This window comes from Pseudonaja textilis, chromosome 9, assembly GCF_049901715.1.
Source record: "Pseudonaja textilis isolate UNSWEBS1 chromosome 9, rPseTex1.2, whole genome shotgun sequence".
Taxonomy (NCBI): Eukaryota; Metazoa; Chordata; class Lepidosauria; order Squamata; family Elapidae; genus Pseudonaja; species Pseudonaja textilis.
The window spans coordinates 16718029-16735665 of NC_141998.1; the positions used below are offsets into that span (position 1 = coordinate 16718029).

At 40.5% G+C, this 17637-nt stretch overlaps 1 protein-coding gene across 1 annotated transcript in view; it reads left to right on the top strand.

The window, feature by feature from the left end:
* The window catches only part of DCPS (decapping enzyme, scavenger), a 53711-nt gene extending 36074 nt beyond the window's left edge, over window positions 1–17637 (top strand). The window contains exons 3-6 of the mRNA XM_026709156.2: window positions 3469–3614; window positions 8891–9004; window positions 14043–14153; window positions 16148–17637. Coding sequence (XP_026564941.2) covers window positions 3469–3614; window positions 8891–9004; window positions 14043–14153; window positions 16148–16414 — 638 coding nt within the window. The 3' untranslated portion in view covers window positions 16415–17637. The remainder of the gene's footprint in view (window positions 1–3468; window positions 3615–8890; window positions 9005–14042; window positions 14154–16147) is intronic.

Sequence of the window (17637 nt, forward strand, 5' to 3'; positions counted from 1 at the left end):
TAAGTGAATATGGTGGTTGTTAATGGCTCACTATTGGCTGGTTTTGCCAAAAGCTGGAAGTAAAGCCATTGTAAAATGTGGTCAGGTGACTGTGGGACATTGCAAAAGGTTGTAATTGCACACTGGTTGCCAAGCAACCGATGTATGATGGTCACATGACTGGGGAGTGGCTTGAAACTGGGTGGTAATTACAGGTGGTCCTTGACTTACGACCACAATGAACCCCAACATTTCTGTTGTTAAATGAGACATTTGTTAAGTGAATGTTGCCCCATTTTATGGCCTTCCTTGCCACAGTCGTTAAGTGAATCACTTAACAGTTGTTAAGTTAGCACCATGATTGATTGTTAAGTGAATCTGGCTTCCCCATTGGCTTGTCTTGTCAAAAGGTTATGAGCACCTGAATTTGGATCAGGTGATCATAGGGATGCTACAAAGGTTGTAACTGTGAAAAATGGTCACTAGTCACTTTTTTTCAGTGCTGTTGTAACTTGGAACAGTCACCAAATGAACTGTTGTAAATTGAGGACTACCTGTATCCCCAAGGAGGTCCTTCGTATCATGGAAGAGTTGCTGAGTCACCAGTCGTAAGTTGAGAACTACCTATGAAAGCCTCGTCTCTACTTGGTGGGTCTCTTACTTATTTGAGATTACCGGCATGCCAAGTCAGCTGAAGAGATGCATTTCTGAATTGGAGTAGAAGTCACTTAAATATACCTGAGGTTTGCTTCAACCTTCTGGAGTGAAGCTCAGTTAAGTTCATACAACCTGCTAAGCCAGAACTGAGCATGGCTTTGTGTAGCTTAGTGCAATGTGTGAACTCGGCCATTGTGTTTCCTTTTCCAATGTTCTTGTATTCCACGTGCATATAAAAGAAGGTTCTACAAAGGCTTCAGTGTATGTTTACTATTGCAATTACCAAACGATGTGCAAGGATGCCTTTTTACTTACCCTGAGCAAGAGGTTTGGCAGCTAATGCAGGGCAATAGAGCAAGTGTTTTTAAATGAAATTTGTAATCTGATGCCTTAAACTCCAATAAGGTCTCTGGCACTGAAGGGTGAAGAAAGAAGTTAATTATCCAACGTTTCTTGGCCATCTGGGAAGACCAGAGCATTCTTCACCAAAAATGCCAGAACTGACAGAATAGCAGAGTTGGAAGGGGCCTTGGAGATCTTCTAGTCCAACCCCCTACTTAGCCAGGAATCCCTATACCACTTCAGACAATGGTTGTCCAGTCTCTTCTTTAAAACCTCCACTGCTGAGCATTTACAACTTCTGGAGGCAAGTCGTTCCACTGATCAATTATTCTCACTGTCGGGAAATTCCTCCTTAGTTCTAGGTTGCTTCTCTCCTGGATTAGTTTCCATCCATTGCTTCTTGTCCTGCCTTCAGCTGCTTTGGAGAATAGCTTGACTCCGTCTTCTTTGTGGCAACTCCACAAATACTATAACACTCCTATCATGTCACCCCTAATCCTTCTTTTCACCAAACTAGACAAACCCAATTCCAGCAACCATTCTTCATATGTTTTAGCCTCCAGTCCCCTAATCATTGTTGTTCCTCTTCTCTGCACTCTTTCTAGAGTCTCAACATCTTTTTTGCATTGTGACGACCAAAGCGGGCAATCCCCTTTCCTCCCTCATCATGGGTTTCTAATGAAAAACCCCAAGTTACTCCTTCGCGTTGCATCTGTTCAGTAGGGATCAACATGTTTACATACAACAGTGCATATTTGGTTTGTTGGAGGAAAAATGACTCTAAGGACAAACGGCTTTAATTAGCCAGTGGTGCTCAATCTTATTCCATGCTTGACCCCAATTTAGAAAACAAGAAAGAAAGGAAGATATCTCGGTCATTAGAAAAACAAGAGTGGAAGCTTTTTAGAAAGTTAATACAGCAATAAAATTACAAGAAAAGTGGGTTCATTTGGAATTTCCTGGATAATGCAGGCAAACCTGTGTTTCTTTTCTTGACAGCAGAGTTGATTTAATGTGTGTCCCATCCATCTGTGAAACGCATCAAAGGGTCACCATGAATTATCTTATTTTAACTTTACTTTGCAATATGGCAACAATTTCCTCTTTCCTGGGGTAAGGGGAGGTCCGAGCCAGGCGGCTGTTATAGTTAATCTCCTCTCCTTTACAACGAGCTGTTTGCTTCGGCAGTGCTGGTTTTGGGCCTCCACCAAGAAAACTTCATTGCAGGAACAGAGTGCTGCAGAAACAAAACAAAAAAGATGAAGGTTTTGTAAATGCAACCTGGACACCTGCTACATATATCGATCTCCGAGGCCACCGGGGACTCTGTTTGGCATCCTATGGATAGATTTTATTTTGAAAGTCTTGGCTCTTACTTGAGAGCTTAGTTCTTGGACGGCATTGGTAATTCTGGATCTTGTTCTACTTTGGTAATTGCCCCTGAAAAATAAACGGTTAAAACAGGCAGTGGGGTTGTTCCCTTCCCACCCATGTTTTTCTTAGGGCCAATTGCAAAAATTTGTTTTGAATGGCTAGTATTCTTTGGCCTCTGGGAGGGAGAAAACTTTCTTTTGGATGTCATATTTTTTCAGTCAGTTGCTGACTTCCCACCGGCTTTCCCACCAGACCTATTATGCTCCCCCCCCATTGCCCCCAAGGCTGACTTCACTGCTAGTGTGTGTGCTTTGCTAATTACTGTTTAACATGTGTAAGTATTTGTATATATACACAAAGAGGGACAACCCACCCTCTCCTAAAATACCTTGGATTTTCTATCATTTCTTTGCTGTGCTATTGACCAAACTCTGAAAAATGCAGGTAGTCCTTAACTTTGCACCATTTGTTTAGTGACCGTTCAAAGTTACAACTGCATTGAAAAAAGTAACCACCGTTTTTCACATGTAGGATTGTTGCCGCATCCCCCCTGGTTACGTGGTCAAACTTCAGGCGCTTTGCCACTGGACTGTACCTGGACACTGGACTGTTGCAATTTCATGGGCTCATGTGATCTTCCCAGCTGGCTTCCAACAAGCAAAGCTAGTTTCGCTTAAGAACCACAGGATTCACGGAACTGCAGTGACTCACTTAAACACCCGTGGAAAAAGAGGTTGCAAAATAGAACCTAACTCCCTTAATAACTATCTGGCTTAGCAAAGGAAATTTGGGGCTCAGTTGTGGTTATAGGTGAAGGACAATCTGTATTATCCAGTTATGCCGTCTGGAAGATTTTTTGTTTGTTTGTATAGATGGGGAGATTGTAGGGGTTTTTTTTTGGTGGTGGGGGCTTTTTACTGCTCATTGATAACTTGTTGAGTCCTTTGTGAGCAAGAACCCTGATGAGAAGCAAGTTAAGGTGGTGATCACATAAAATATACAATGAACTTTCTGGGAATATCATCTGAGCCGTTCCTGGAAATCATCAAAAGACCGAGAAAGGATCGGTTTAGACTCCCATTTTCTCTGATAATGACATTCTGCTTACATTTCCAGAGATAAAAACTACAGTGGTGTACCCAGCAACTGAAAAACATCTTCAAAAATACTTGTCTCGGTCAGTGTATCTCATCCAGGAGACGGGAGAGGATTATAAGAACATCACTCTGCCTTTTATCGAGTCACAAAGTATCAGCATTCAGGTACAAATGTCATTCCTTGTTACGAATGTGCCCTCAAAAAGCAACATGGCTTAGGTCCAAAGGGGTAATCTGGGTGTACCCCAAAGCCTTGGGGGATGATGAGGATTCTTCCCTCCTAAATGTTGCTCCCAGTACCTAAAGCGCTCTGGTCTCAGCTGCAGAAATCCAGATAACCGCTAAAGAGTAGACAAGAGAGACGCTTTTCTGTTTTTCTTTACCATCAGTTAGTCGCCGTGCAGGTTTTGGCTGCCCAGTTCTGTTAACTCCACCTGTATCTCAGGACAATTTCAAAAACAATTCTTTCCTAAGATAATTGGGTATATGTTATTCAGGAAACTGAAACTGTAATTTCAACTCAGGAGGGAGGCGGCAGACATCTTTGAACGGCATAATTTTTTGAAACATAAAAGGAGCTTTAGCTGATTGCAACTGATAGCCTTTTTCTTTCCGGATTTTGTCTTTTCCGAACGGCTTTGTGATTCAAAGGAATAATTGTTCGTACCAAACAAGGTTTAGCAAATGGTTTGGCTTTTTTGTGGCGTTGTTGCCCTTGGATGTAATTTCATTCTGTTTCTTGCAGCATTCAATATGCAGGAGAGCTTGGCTTTTTTCCCAGGACGTCACCTCTGTGGCCTCTCTTCTAGCTATGACATCATTGGCATATATTGAATGAGAAATAGTTGGGTGACGGGGTTTGCATGTTTATTTTGACAACACCAGGCTCCTTTTCCACCCCAAAAACCAATTTTCATCCCTGGAACAGTCATGTATGAGTTGAGGTGCCTTCAAGCTGCGTGCAAGTAAAGCCAGTCTAGAAGATGTATTGACTTATAAATGCTTAATACCATACAAGAAAACAATATTAACATTATACTAGGAATAACATGATTATTCTTTTAAACGTCCTGTTAATTTTTGTCCTGATTTGGCCCATTGTTCTGGCTTTTTAGGTATTTTGTCAGGTATGGTCCCTGGCATGCTACTCAACAACAGAAAGTTGAGGAAGTAATAGGAACCAAAGAGGAACTAGAAATTGCAAGGGGAAAGAGAATTAACAAGAGCTGAATCTGAGCTTACAGATGCTTGCAGTGTAATATTACAGAAGCAGCAACTGGTTCAATTGAATTCATTCTCAAATATGAAAAAAAAAATTAGGATTGCAATTCTGGAATTTATTTGGAGACCTAAGGACCTTAACAAGAAGACATTGCCATTGGTGTTTTATGGAGAGAGCTGGGATTTGATCCTCTAGATACTATGGAGATGGGACTCACCCTTTGTCTCCTCCCCCAAATTTAATGTGGCTTCTTCACTAGAGATGTGTGTAGGGAATTTGCTTTGCTGCACCAATCTTTAACATACATGTTCAACTAGGGAGTAATTACATTTATGATGTATGAACCTGGGCAGGTCATTATTACACGGGCTTCACATGAGAGGCTTATAATGATCAGTTGGCCTTTTCTTCTCGTTGCAAGTGCTTTGGTATCTTCTCTCTTGATTTTAAAAATGCATAAACAGGGATGAATGAAACGGTTCTCCTGACCGATAGCTCAAAGCGAGAGAGAGAAATTGTTTTGGAAATACCACCGGACTTTGACATTATATTTAATTAATGAGATAATAGTAGGACAAGAGGTTTCGATGAAGAACCTCACATTTTAGGTGGTAGGATAATTGATAGGGGCTCAATCTGTTTAGCAAGCGCTAGACAAAAATAACATTCTCTAACTAGTGCCACGCTGTGCTTGGCAATTGCTGCTGTATTTCCCTCATCTCCTGCTGGTTTTCTTTAACTTCAGCCCTGCAGGTTTCTTTCTTAGTCGATTTCAGAAGCACCCTGCCACTATCTGCTTTTTCAGTCATACAGACAATATTCAATTATGGGTTACTTGATACAAGAGATCTAAGGTCTGTCACCTTCACTCAGAGCTTCTCCTACGGAGATGTTTTTTTTTTTCCTTCAAAAAGGATGCAGTCATTTATTACTGGGTAAAACAGGTCTGCTTTCAAAGACCTGCAGGGGTGGGATTCTACCAGTTTGCACCTATTCGCTAGAACCGGTTGTAAACATTCTAAGCAGTTCAGAGAACCGGTTGTTAGAAGAACTTACTGGCCTAATCCTGTAAGGAAGGCAGGAAGGAAACATGCTGGTGTTGCTTACAGAAACTGCCTCTCCATTAACCCTTTTTACATTCTTGGCAGGACTAGACTTCCTGTTTCAGGAAGGTCTCTGGGTTATTTTTCCTCCTTTGCTGGTACTTTGCTTGTGTGGTGGGACCATTCAAAGTTACAATGGCGCTGAAAAAAGTGACTTATGACCGTTTTTCACACTTACGACTGTTGCAGCATCCGCACAGTCACGAGAGGCCAGGCGAGGAGATGCGTGCCTCGTTGATATTAAGTTGGCCACGCCCAGCCAATAACATGACCACTAAGCCATTTCCATTCAGTCACATGATGCCCCCACCAACTAAGCCACGCCCAACTAAGAACTGGTTGTTAAAAAATTTGAACCCCACCCCTGAAGACCTGTATACCATATGCTCTGAGATTTGATATATCTGCTCCCTTAGGCTGTAGGGTTGGAGTAAATAATTCTGTTTCCTTTAATTGATTTCTAATTATAATTACATGCAGTTGCCACTGTGTCCATTCTCTGGGATGCAAAAATCCAGATGATGGATTTTTACCAGCAGATGACAGTCAAGCAATTAAAAATTGGCGGACATTTAGATGAAGGAGAATATTTGTAGGTCAGGTTCACCTCAGCCAATGGACCATGGCCAACCCTCCATGGCCAACCCACGATGGCCAACTCGTCATGGGACAAGATGCAGGACAAGAGTTACACTAATATCAAAGAAATAATGGAATAGAATAATTAAGGAAAGGATGCAAAAGGAGGGACAGAATGGAAGTGAATGGCAAAAATTAAAATATTTTTTAATTTATTTTAAATAATTAAATTGAATTGTTAAATTATCCCATGGCAAGTTGTCCTGCGGCGAGTTGACGGTGGTCAGTTAGCTGCAGTTAGTTGGCTGCGACGAGTTGATTGTGGTGAGTTGGCCCACAGCGTGGTGGCTGTAGGCAAGTTGTCCCACTCCATTGACATGAGGGGGTCCTTGGCGCTCTCTGAGCTTGCTTGTTTTCTTGCAGACGTTTCATTACCCAAAGTAGATAACATCATCAGTGCTAATAAGGAGTGCTTTTTGCTGTCAGTTTATATCCTGGCAGCTTGCCCTCTCAGTGTTTGTGAGGATGGTCATTTAGATTTTTAGAGCCTAAACGAACTCAATGTAAACTGCTTCAAACTTGATCGCAGAAAGTATGACTTCAGCAACAGAGTGGTCAACGCCTGGAATGCACTACCTGACTCTGTTACATCCTCTAAGCTCCACTCCTTTAAACTTAAACTATCCACTATTGATCTCACCCCATTCCTAAGATGGTGCATAAGTGCCTGTCCTATTGTCCCCATTTATTCATACCTATTTCCTGTATTCTTACTCATGTTTATACTTATACCTATTATCTTGTAAGCGATTGACAAATCAAATCAATAAATAAAAATAAATAAAATAAATAATGGTAGCTCTAGGCTGATTGCATTAAAAAGCTTAAGCATCCAATGTTTCTGGTTGGACTGTTGGACTTTGTTCGAAACCATGATTAATGGTTTGTATATAACTTGAAATAAGGCAGATTTAGAAGAATAGAATAGTGCCTTTTCTGTTGGCTCACCATTGTGGTTTTTTTTTTTCAAGCTGCACAGAATTCTTTTTTAGGCAGTCTACTCCTTCAAAAGAAAAAGACATAGAATTTCATTTCATTTGAAGTGTGAGAATTGGAATTGAACAGCAGGGCTTTAGCAGAGGTTCACAGAGTGCAACCCTATTTGGTATTTTTGCACAGTCAAATGTGTCGTTGTGATATGTTTGTAATTATTTACAGCGGCAAACATCTGGCCTTTTTCTTTCTTGTATCTGGCAGCACAATTTACTTTGTGTGCTCCAAACGTGCCTTGATTTCTTCTTTAAAAAAATAATAATAATGAAATGAAATAAAACAAAATACTGCCTCCAGCCAAATCAAGTCCCTAGTTGTGACACAGTCCAACTAACATGTGATTTTGTGAAAGGGCACCTGTTGTGCAAAGCACCTCAGTCTGTCAAACACCCCGGATTTCGTACCCTCCTCAAAATGTTTCCATCCTATTATAACTCATGAAACTGGCATAACTTCTCAGTGTGTTCCACATGGGTAGACGTACGCAAAAATATCTCACATACCCTGGAGTTAAATAGCAAGACTTAATGATGGTTTCAAATGTTCAAGTACAGCAGTTTCTCGTCTACTAAATTTCTAAACTCTTCCTTCCAAGTGCTCTTCGTGTCAGAAGCTGCTCCTGAGGGAGCCCGAATAGTGCTGAGCCTCAGCAGACAACTTCCTTTTATTCTGATTTATTTACTCTACAATGCTGATAAGCCACTCCATTTGAAGCTGACTTTATAAAGCTCAAGAGAGCCCTATAGTTTTTAAAAGGTGCCCCTGGATTCACCCTGGAATTAATTTGGGGCTTCCTGGCCTAACGTTTCCCCAGTGGGTGCTATGGCCTTGCTACACTGAATTCTGTACAGATATTAGTTAAAAAAACTGTTCCGTGCCTAAAGAAATTTGAAAGTTGTATCATTATTTCTTTTCCTTCTCCTACTTCCCAAGCTATATTAATGTAGTTTTGCTTCACTGCAGTCAGTTTCATGGCAAATCCATTATCCTTTTTATGTGGGAGCTAGTATTCCGCGGAAGTGCTGCCATTTTATGTGTCTAAGCGTTGATTAAATCGAGTGTTTTGCTTTCAGAAGTGACAGGGTATATGATTCACTTTGGAGGAAAAAAAAAAGAAAACCCATTTCCTCAATCATCTGGATAGGAATGCAGTGGGGATGAAGATGAAAATAATTCTATTTCCCTCCCTCCAAGATTGACCTCAGCCCTGACATAGGATATTTGGTGGTTTCCAGGTCAATGAACTGCAGGTTGCATTAGTTTGGAAATCCTGTTGTTCTTTGGGCAATTCCAGTGCCATTTTGTATTTCAGAACCCGAAATGAAATTTATGTGATCCAAGAACAAATTAAAATAACAGCCTGGCTTGGACATATGCATTGGATGAAGTCAATCTGATTTTAAGCAATTAATCTGTTGTTTGCTTAGTGAGATGAGTAGCATATAAATTGAATAAATTAATAAATGCATGTTATCTTTTTTTAGTGGGTATACAACATCCTGGAGAAGAAGGCTGAAGCCGATCGAATTGTCTGTGAAAATCCAGATCCCATCAACGGTTTTGTTCTCATTCCAGATTTTAAATGGAATCAAAAACAGGTCAGGTAAAAAAAAAAGGAGGAGTTGCTATTTTGCAAGTAAGACAGGCTCCTAGAGAATTGGACTGTTTTTCCTGTTACAGCCAGACCTCAGAAAATTTTCAGGATTCTCACATCCTCTTTTGCTGCTCAATAAAATGAAAGTCCCCTTGGTTGGGTCACAGGTTGTATCCAACCACAATTTTTTAAAACACAGCTTGTTGAAGGAACCGCAACTGGTTTAGGACAATGTGCAAAACTGAGTACTTTCTCTACAAAAACCTCCCTAGGTCCAAAGATGTGTTGATGCACCTGAGTAGTCTCTGAAATGCTTCTGACATATAATATAATGCCATACAAGGCCCAGCACACAGGATTTTGACACTTCTAGATTTAATACATGTAACCAACATGAAATAGAACTGGAGAGTTGTTAAGCTTCCTGTGGTGAAAACCAAAGCAATGACTAAAATTAGAAGCTTGAAATTTTCAGCACCTGTAATGAATGCAAATGTTTCATTTTTACTTATATTGTTTCAATCTCCCTTGGTGATTGGGTTTGTAAAAACTTTTTTTATTTGACCTTCAGGCCACACTTTTTAATTCATCAAATATATATCTTGTTTCCCTAGCAAATGGTCCCTTGCTTTAAGATTTTATTATGAAAGAACAGATGCCTTAAAAATCTTCGCCATGTTCAGTTAGTTTAATAAGTAATTTATAAAAAGAATCAGTTGAAACCAAGCTTTTTTGCTTTAATTTCTTTGACAGTCAAGTTAGCAAAGGCTATTAATAGACTATATACTGGGACATCATAAGCTTTCAGAATGTGACTTTTTATTGTTGAGGAAAAATTGTTTTATGTTGCTTCTCAAATATAGATCCTTTGGGACATCAGGACTATTTCCTTACACTTATTTATTTATTAAATTTATATACTGCCCAGTTCCTGAGAACCCTTAGTTATTCCATACATGGATTTATTGTTATAATATAGGGGGGTTTTTATGGTTGCGTTCATCCATTTGTGAATTCTGGCTCTGAACTCTGTTACCGTTCCGGGTTGTGTTAACTGAATCATCTGTGGCTTATTCAAACCTTGGTTAAACAAACCATGATTTATGTGTCACCTACTGAACTGAAAGAGTGATGATATACTTTAACCATGGATAGTTTTGGTTGCCACTCTGTATTTTTTAATGAACTAATTTTAATAGGGCTGTGAGGTTATATTTGTTTTCTTTGGAAGGCATTTTTCTGGTTTGTAAAGTCATGAGATTTCAGCTCATCTTCGTTTTGAATATGCATCAACTTCATGCTTTTTATAGAGCTTCCTGTTTTGAACAGAACAGAAATTTTTTTAAAAAGTAGCTCAGTCATCTATAGATAAATGTTCTTTTTCAGAGTTCCCATTTTCAAGATCAGAGTTCAAAATCAATGCAATGAAACAGCTTTATTTGTCTACCAAATTGCCCTAGGCATGTAAAAAAATGTATGATATAATTGTGCTTTTCCACCAAATGCTTGTGATCTTACAATTAATTCTTTGTTTCAATGTTTTCTTGATGGATCACACCAGCATAGCCTCTCCATAGCTGCTGGCAGAAGATAATGGACGCTGCAAGGGGAATGAGGAGTAAACTCAAATTTTAAAGTTGCAAGAACACCAAATCCTTACTCTAGCAAACTGAATACAATGGGGTTGTGTTGTCAATTACGCACCAAGATCCACACAATGTGCCACATGAAATAGTAATATTTTCTGTTCTGAAACCAACAAGGGAGCCCCTTTGTTCTTGCAATTTCCTGTATTGTGATCATGGGGTTAAAAAGTGACCATCCGTGAAAAAGAAAAAAAACAGTTTACATTTGGTGGGTCCAAGTTACCAGGAACATAGGGGAGTGCCGTGATCTTGAAAAACAATATCCTGATTCAAAAATCTAATCTAAAGAGGACTTAGAACAACCCATGATACTTTTCATTGTCTCTTGGGTTTGGTGATGTTACTATTTTTAATGAGCATTTCAGAAAGTTTTAATTGGCTTGGTTAGCTTCCTTGCAGACTCCACAGTAGATCAAAACATTTGAGGTACAATTCAGTGGACTCCTTCGGCATATCAGAAATTGATATGTGTAAAGTTTGAAATTGTTCTGCCCCAAATCTGGTTCCAAGAGAGTAAACACAAGACAAAGGCAGCAGCACAACCTTTTAATGTTTCATCTATGAATCCTGTCAAAAAACAACAGATAAGAAATAGTTTACAATACAAGTATCTTCAAATATCAACTGTAATGTCCATGAGGCTGAGTTTCAAAACGTCTTTGCTTCCTACAAAGAACGTTCGCTTCAAAACTGCCTTTTATCTTCTTGAAGGAGGGGCCATTACCTTCCATTACCTTGAAGCCTCCCGAGATGCCCGTGCTGCTACAGCTGCTCTTTCCTGCGAACAATCCTGTGCGCACGTGCACTTGGCACAGGCTCCTCGGGAACCTCCTCATCGCTGCTGCCAGCCCCCACAATCTCTGAAGGCAGCAATCCACTTCCTAATGGTCCTGGCCCCTCATCCGAGTCCTTGCTCTCCTCAGCCATCCACACCTGCTGCTGGCTAACCACAACAATAATATTACATTCATGACTGAATTTATTTCCACCATTTTAACTTTAATTATTCCTCACTTTAATTGCATTGTTATTGCTTCTTTACTTTTACAAATACCACTTCTTGCAAGCTAGGATTTACTTCTTTTTTTCCAATACATTTTTATTATTTTCCACCAGTACAAATCTTAGTTACTTTTTCATAGTATTGATATCCACATATAATATTATCTTATTCTATTAATATCTATCTTAATCTATATTATCCTTGTTTATCATTAACCATCAATATATATTGCCTTTATATTATAGTTATTATTATACATCCTTGTCTTGTTCTTTTAACATCTATTCATACCTATCCTTAATACATATTATCCTTGTTTATCATTAATCATTAATACATGTTACCTTTATATTACACTTATTATTGTACATCTTTGATCCTTCTGTCTATCCTATTATATCTTGTGTATCACTTTCTTGAGAATTCTTATTTAATCATCTTTTCTAATTCTTATCTCTCTATTTCTAGCCATGTGTACCACCTATGCCAAACCGAGTAGTATTTTGATTCTTCTTTCTCTCTCATTTTAAGTGTGAGCATGTCCATTTCAGCTCAGTCTGCTATTTTTTATATAATTAACTCTTTAAATTTACTTCTGTCTAATAATTTGTAAATCATTTTTACAGAAGGTTTGTTCAAACCCAGCTCAAGCTCGATGGTTTTAAATCCAAAAGCTGATCATCTGCTGTGTAAACTGCTTCTGATGATGTAAAATGCTTTGAACTCTTTCCAAGTCCAGAATAATTTAGAGCCTGAATGCCCTAGTACCAAAAGTCAAAACTGTGTGATGCTTGTGGTAGAGTAGTTTTATTTCTCAAGGCCTTCTCAACGACGGTCCTAGTATAGTAGATCACATTTCCCCTTGAAGAGCAGGCGGTCCTCTTCTGTGGTTGTGTAGCTGTTGGTCCTTGGTAAACACAGCTGTTGTAACTGGGGGTTTTATGCAAAGTGTTGGTGTGGGTTTTTGTTTTTACTCCTATATCAGTTATTGGAAATGTGTGATTATATATTGTGGTTTAAAATAAGTTACTCTGAGCCCGCTTGGCTGGTAGTACAGTGGAATGTCTGTCTGTCTGTATATCCATCCATCCATCTATCCATCCATCCATCCATCCATCCATCTATCTATCTATTGTATTATCTAGGCCAGTGGTTGCCAACTGGTGGGCAGCGGCCCATTGGTGGGCTGCGAGAAAATTTTGGTGGAGAAATGTCACCCCCGGAGCACCCCCAAAGCAATTAATCCAGGCTGCACAGGAACACAAGGCTATGCTGCCCACATGGCCTGCAGGAACCCTCCCCGCCCACTCACTCCTTACCTGGCAAACTTGCCTGCTAAATTGCTATTTTTCCTTTTTCTTTTCCCCGACCATCAGCTGTTCTGCTGTGCCGGGAGATTTAGATCAGCTAGGAAGCAGGAAATGGTTGGATTTCTTGCTTTCTAGCTAATCTTTAGATCTTTGGCTTTGCTTTTAAGCACAGCCGAACCTCCCTTAGGACTGAAGGTTCTATTATTCAGTGCAGACTCATGGCAAGCAAATTTTATGTGACAGACTGAGCTAGCCGATGGCAGATAGATAGATCACTGAATGATTCTGTGAGCAACTCAATCTGCCTTCCTGCTTTGCCTGATTTTGGATAAAGGTTGCTCTTTTTTAAAATAAAAAAGTCAATATTTATATAAATATTTATAATACAAGCCATGCCCAGCCAGTTACACCCACAAATTAGGCCATGCCCACAAAACCGGCTAGTGGTCCCTGGGATTTAAAATTATGAGTTTGATGGTCCCTGAGGTCCAAAAGGTTGGTGACCCCTGATCTAGGCAATACTAAGTTGGCTTCTTGAAATTACTTGTTTACAGCCCTGGACAATTATCCCTGCAGTGATGAGATGTACTGTATTTTTGGGTTAAGTGTTCGCAATCCGTCAGTATGCAGGACTTAACCCTGTAAATGTAATGCCAAACTCTGTTTTCTCATGGTCATCCTTCAGAAATACCTTGGGGATGGACAGGGATGATGGAGAAGAAGCTGCCTGTCATGGATTGTTGTGAGGAGGTGGCTCCCCAGGAGGGAGGGAGTGCATCCCAGAGGATAAGAGGAAGCTCAGCCCAGATATTATGTGTGAGAGAAAGAGGGTGAAGACAGCCCTCTTCCCAATAGTTCCCAGAGTATAACGTGTAGAGTCTCCAGTCTGGCAAGATTTTGTCTATAAGGGTGAAACAATAAAGAACTTGGCCTGGAAGAACCACCCTGCGTCACGCTTAGTTTTGAGCCTGACATCACCTTAGGGAAAAAAGTTCATATTGTTGCTTTAGGACTGACCAATGCGAAACGTGAAAAGCATTTAATTGTACCTCTGACTTGAACCAGCCTGTTCTGTATTTACAGCTTGAGGATTTATACTTGATCGCCATCTGCCACCGCAGGGGAATCAAGTCAGTGAGAGATCTTACGGCTGAGCATCTCCCTTTGCTGAGAAACATCTTGAAAGAAGGAGGGGTGGGTATCTCTTTCACCTCATCCAAGTTTTGGGTCTTCTAATTGTAGGTTTCCTGATCTGCCCAGATTCTTGTTGTGTTGATGAAACTGAGTACAATATTAACATGCAATTAGAGAAACTCTGTCAATGATTTGCAAGACAGAATTTTCCCTGCAGATATCCAAGGCTGTGAATTAATGATAGCATAATTCACAGTTTATAATTCCATTGCAGGGTCTTGTGTTTTTGAGAGAAAATGAACGGGGAAAAGCCCCTTTTCTTTTATATTTGCCCACTATTGGTTTCCACCACCACCCCATTTCTAGGGGAAAAAAACACATTTAGAACTTTTAAACTCTTATTTCCTGATTTGCAAGAGCATTCATATAGATCTGTAAAAAACTAAACAAAACACAGGCTGCTTCAGATTTATTTTTAAATGTAAGTCTAACTTGGGAAATGTTTTTCATCACAAAGACAGCGATGAATATTAGTGGTGTAATGTATTTTCTTCACCCTCAGGTGCTTTACCCTGTTATGTAAATCTTGCTTTCAAAATAGGTTTCTTTTTTCTTGTTTTTTAAAAAAATAAAAACTATGAGTTGTTTTACGACTTACAACTTTACATACAGGTACACATAAGAAGTGTAACCCGCAGGTCAGTCCTCTCCTTTTGGGTACAGATGAGTTACTCTGGGTTCATGAAAGGGAAATTCCAGGGTGTGAGGGAGGAAATCCTATCTCTCTTTCCTCTAACTGCTTAGTCATTTCCGATGAAATTCTGAGGGAATGGTTCTTCACAGCAACTGACATGCCTCTTATTAGATCAACATGGTGGAGCTGCGGGCTGGCAGGCCAGAAGGATGTATGCCATCTATGTAATTTATTGTGGAGTTTTCATGTTGAATTTATTCGATTCATTGCTTATGGGGCACCTCGTGACTTTATAGCAATCCCTTTGTTGGTGGATGGTCTGTGCCTCTTCCCTCGGCTGCCCCCTACCTCTTCCTCGTTTTCTGGGCACAATTATTTTTCCCTTGTGATGAATTGGCCGATGCCAGGCAGTCCTGGCAAAATGAAATGCGTCTCTTTGGGATCAGATGTTGCAGAGAAGTCTTTTCAGAATGGGATGGCACCGTGCCCGGCGAGCAAGAGCCCAAATGGAAAATCTGGGGGAAGCGGCTTCCAAGACCACGGGCAGCTGCAATTTTACTCCTGATTGTTTAAAAGTCAGCTCTGCTGCAGGCAGAATACAGGCCCCATTGAGGTGCACAGATCTGTTTTGCAAAAATGGTCCTGTTGCACACTTACCTGTAGTAGGTAGGCCCTTCAGTTCAGTGCAACTGCCATAGTAACCACAATGGGTTGCAAAAGCGTAATGTTGTGGTTTGAGGAGGAGATGGAGAGCCAGCCACTTGTTCTCCTTGGACTGCTTCGGAAATCATGCCTAGAGGTTTCTGAAGCCCATAACCGCCTATGTTTAATCTGATCGGCAGTTGGAAAATAAGCAAACACCAGAACAGGTGGGAGCGGAAAAAACGAATACAATTGGGTTCAAATGCTAAGAAATGGGAGGAGGGTCAATGACATTTCTATAAATTGCTTGGACGTGCTTGAAGTGCTGCAGGAGGCATCTGTCTCGTCTCCTAACAGTGCCCCCGGGGTCAGCCTGCAGAGAACTACTGTGCTGATCCGGTGCTCAAAGAAATCCAGTTTGACACGCCTGCTGTAGGCATTTAAAGCCGTCCAGTTAAATGTCAGTGGGGAACATTCCACCATATGTTGGCCTTTAGGGGTTGACCTGAGATTCCAGAGTTTAGAAAATGAGAAAAAAGGTAGCTAAGTCCGCTTTCTTTGATCCATGCCTCATTTAATTATTTACCCTATATTTTGCCTTACAGGTAATCCTTATTTAGCAGCCACAGTTGGGACCAGTGACTTGGTCATTAAGCGAAGCGGTTGCTAAGTAGTTCATTTTTAATATGAACAGTAACTTATTGTCCATTTCTTCTAGGAGGCCATACAAAAGCGCTTTGGCCTTGCAAAGACCCAGCTGAGGGTTTACTTGCACTACCAGCCTTCCTATTTCCACTTGCACGTGCATTTCACTGCCCTGAGCTACGATGCACCGGGGTGCTCTGCAGAGCGGGCCCTCCTGCTTTCCGATGTGATGTATCATCTGGAGCTGGACTCCCAGTATTATCAGAAGTGCCCCTTGACCTTTCCTGTCCGAGCAGACGAACCTCTGCTGAAGAAATTCCAGGAAGCTGGTAAAGCCTGAACATCTGAGGATCTTGAAGAAAGAAGGGATGAAAAAAATATATACATAAACACAAAATGTGGATACCTTTATATGGTCTATAAAATATTTTTTGGGTTTTTTTTTTAGACTTAACTTGTATTTTTTTTTTCTATTGGAAGATTTTTTTTAAAAAAAAGTCAACAAATAGCTGTGTCCAGGAGTTCCAGGTGTATCTTCCTTCCCCTAGCCCCCCCCCCCGCCACTGTTTTTGGAGTCCCCATTGACCCAAACCAGTACAAATAGTGGCCAGAGTGTCAGCGTTCCAAGGGAACCCTCATTGCCATCCCCTGCTGTGGCAGCCCTGTTAAGTCCATCCAAAGATGGATCCAGGGCTGACACAGAGTTGATAGAATTTGAAAAGCCACCGAATCTGGAAGGCTACAGGCATCATGTTCTTGTGCTATGTGGACCATGGATTTGACATTTCCGATGTTTCAGCAAATGGCAGGTCGATGCTCTTCAATGGATTTGGGAGTTCAACAGCCTTCAGCCCTACCAGCTTCCATGATGGTGACAAATTGTGGACATTGTATTCAAAAACAAGGATGCAGAAAACCTCGCGATGCAAGCAAGATTATATGTGCTTCATGTTTCTATTTCCTCCCGCTAAATTTTACATTTGACCTTCTTTTAAAGCAGCAATACTTGACATTAATCTGGGTGCTTTCCCTGGGCTGGTTGCTCTCCAGATTATTTTAGACTACAGTTGATCACCTGACTGTTGGCTACCAAGGATCACGAAAGGAGAAATAAGTTCTACATCAGTGTTTCACAATTTTAAGATATGTGGACTTCAACTCCCAGAATTCCACCAGCCATCATTTTAGGTTGATAAATCCTGCTCGACACACAACCTGGAAGAAAGCCACATCTACAACAGTAACATGCAAAAATGGATGCCTATAAAACATCATAAAAAGCCCAAATCAGTTCAGTCTATGAAAATTAGCTCTTGTTTTTTCCCCTGTTCATTTTCCAGCTTTTCAGTCAATAGTATCTGGTCACTGTATTGGCTTGTCTAGCTTAGGGTTGGGGCATGTTTTCTCCAGATGTTTAAGTTCAACTTTACATAATCTTAGCAAGTAAGGGAAGATTGCAGCTGCAGGCTAACATCTGGAAGGCCACCCCATTGCCTTTTCCCCTAAGTCCTTATGTGACTTTTTTGTTCCAATAAAACTGACCATGTGTTTCCTGTAAAGTAA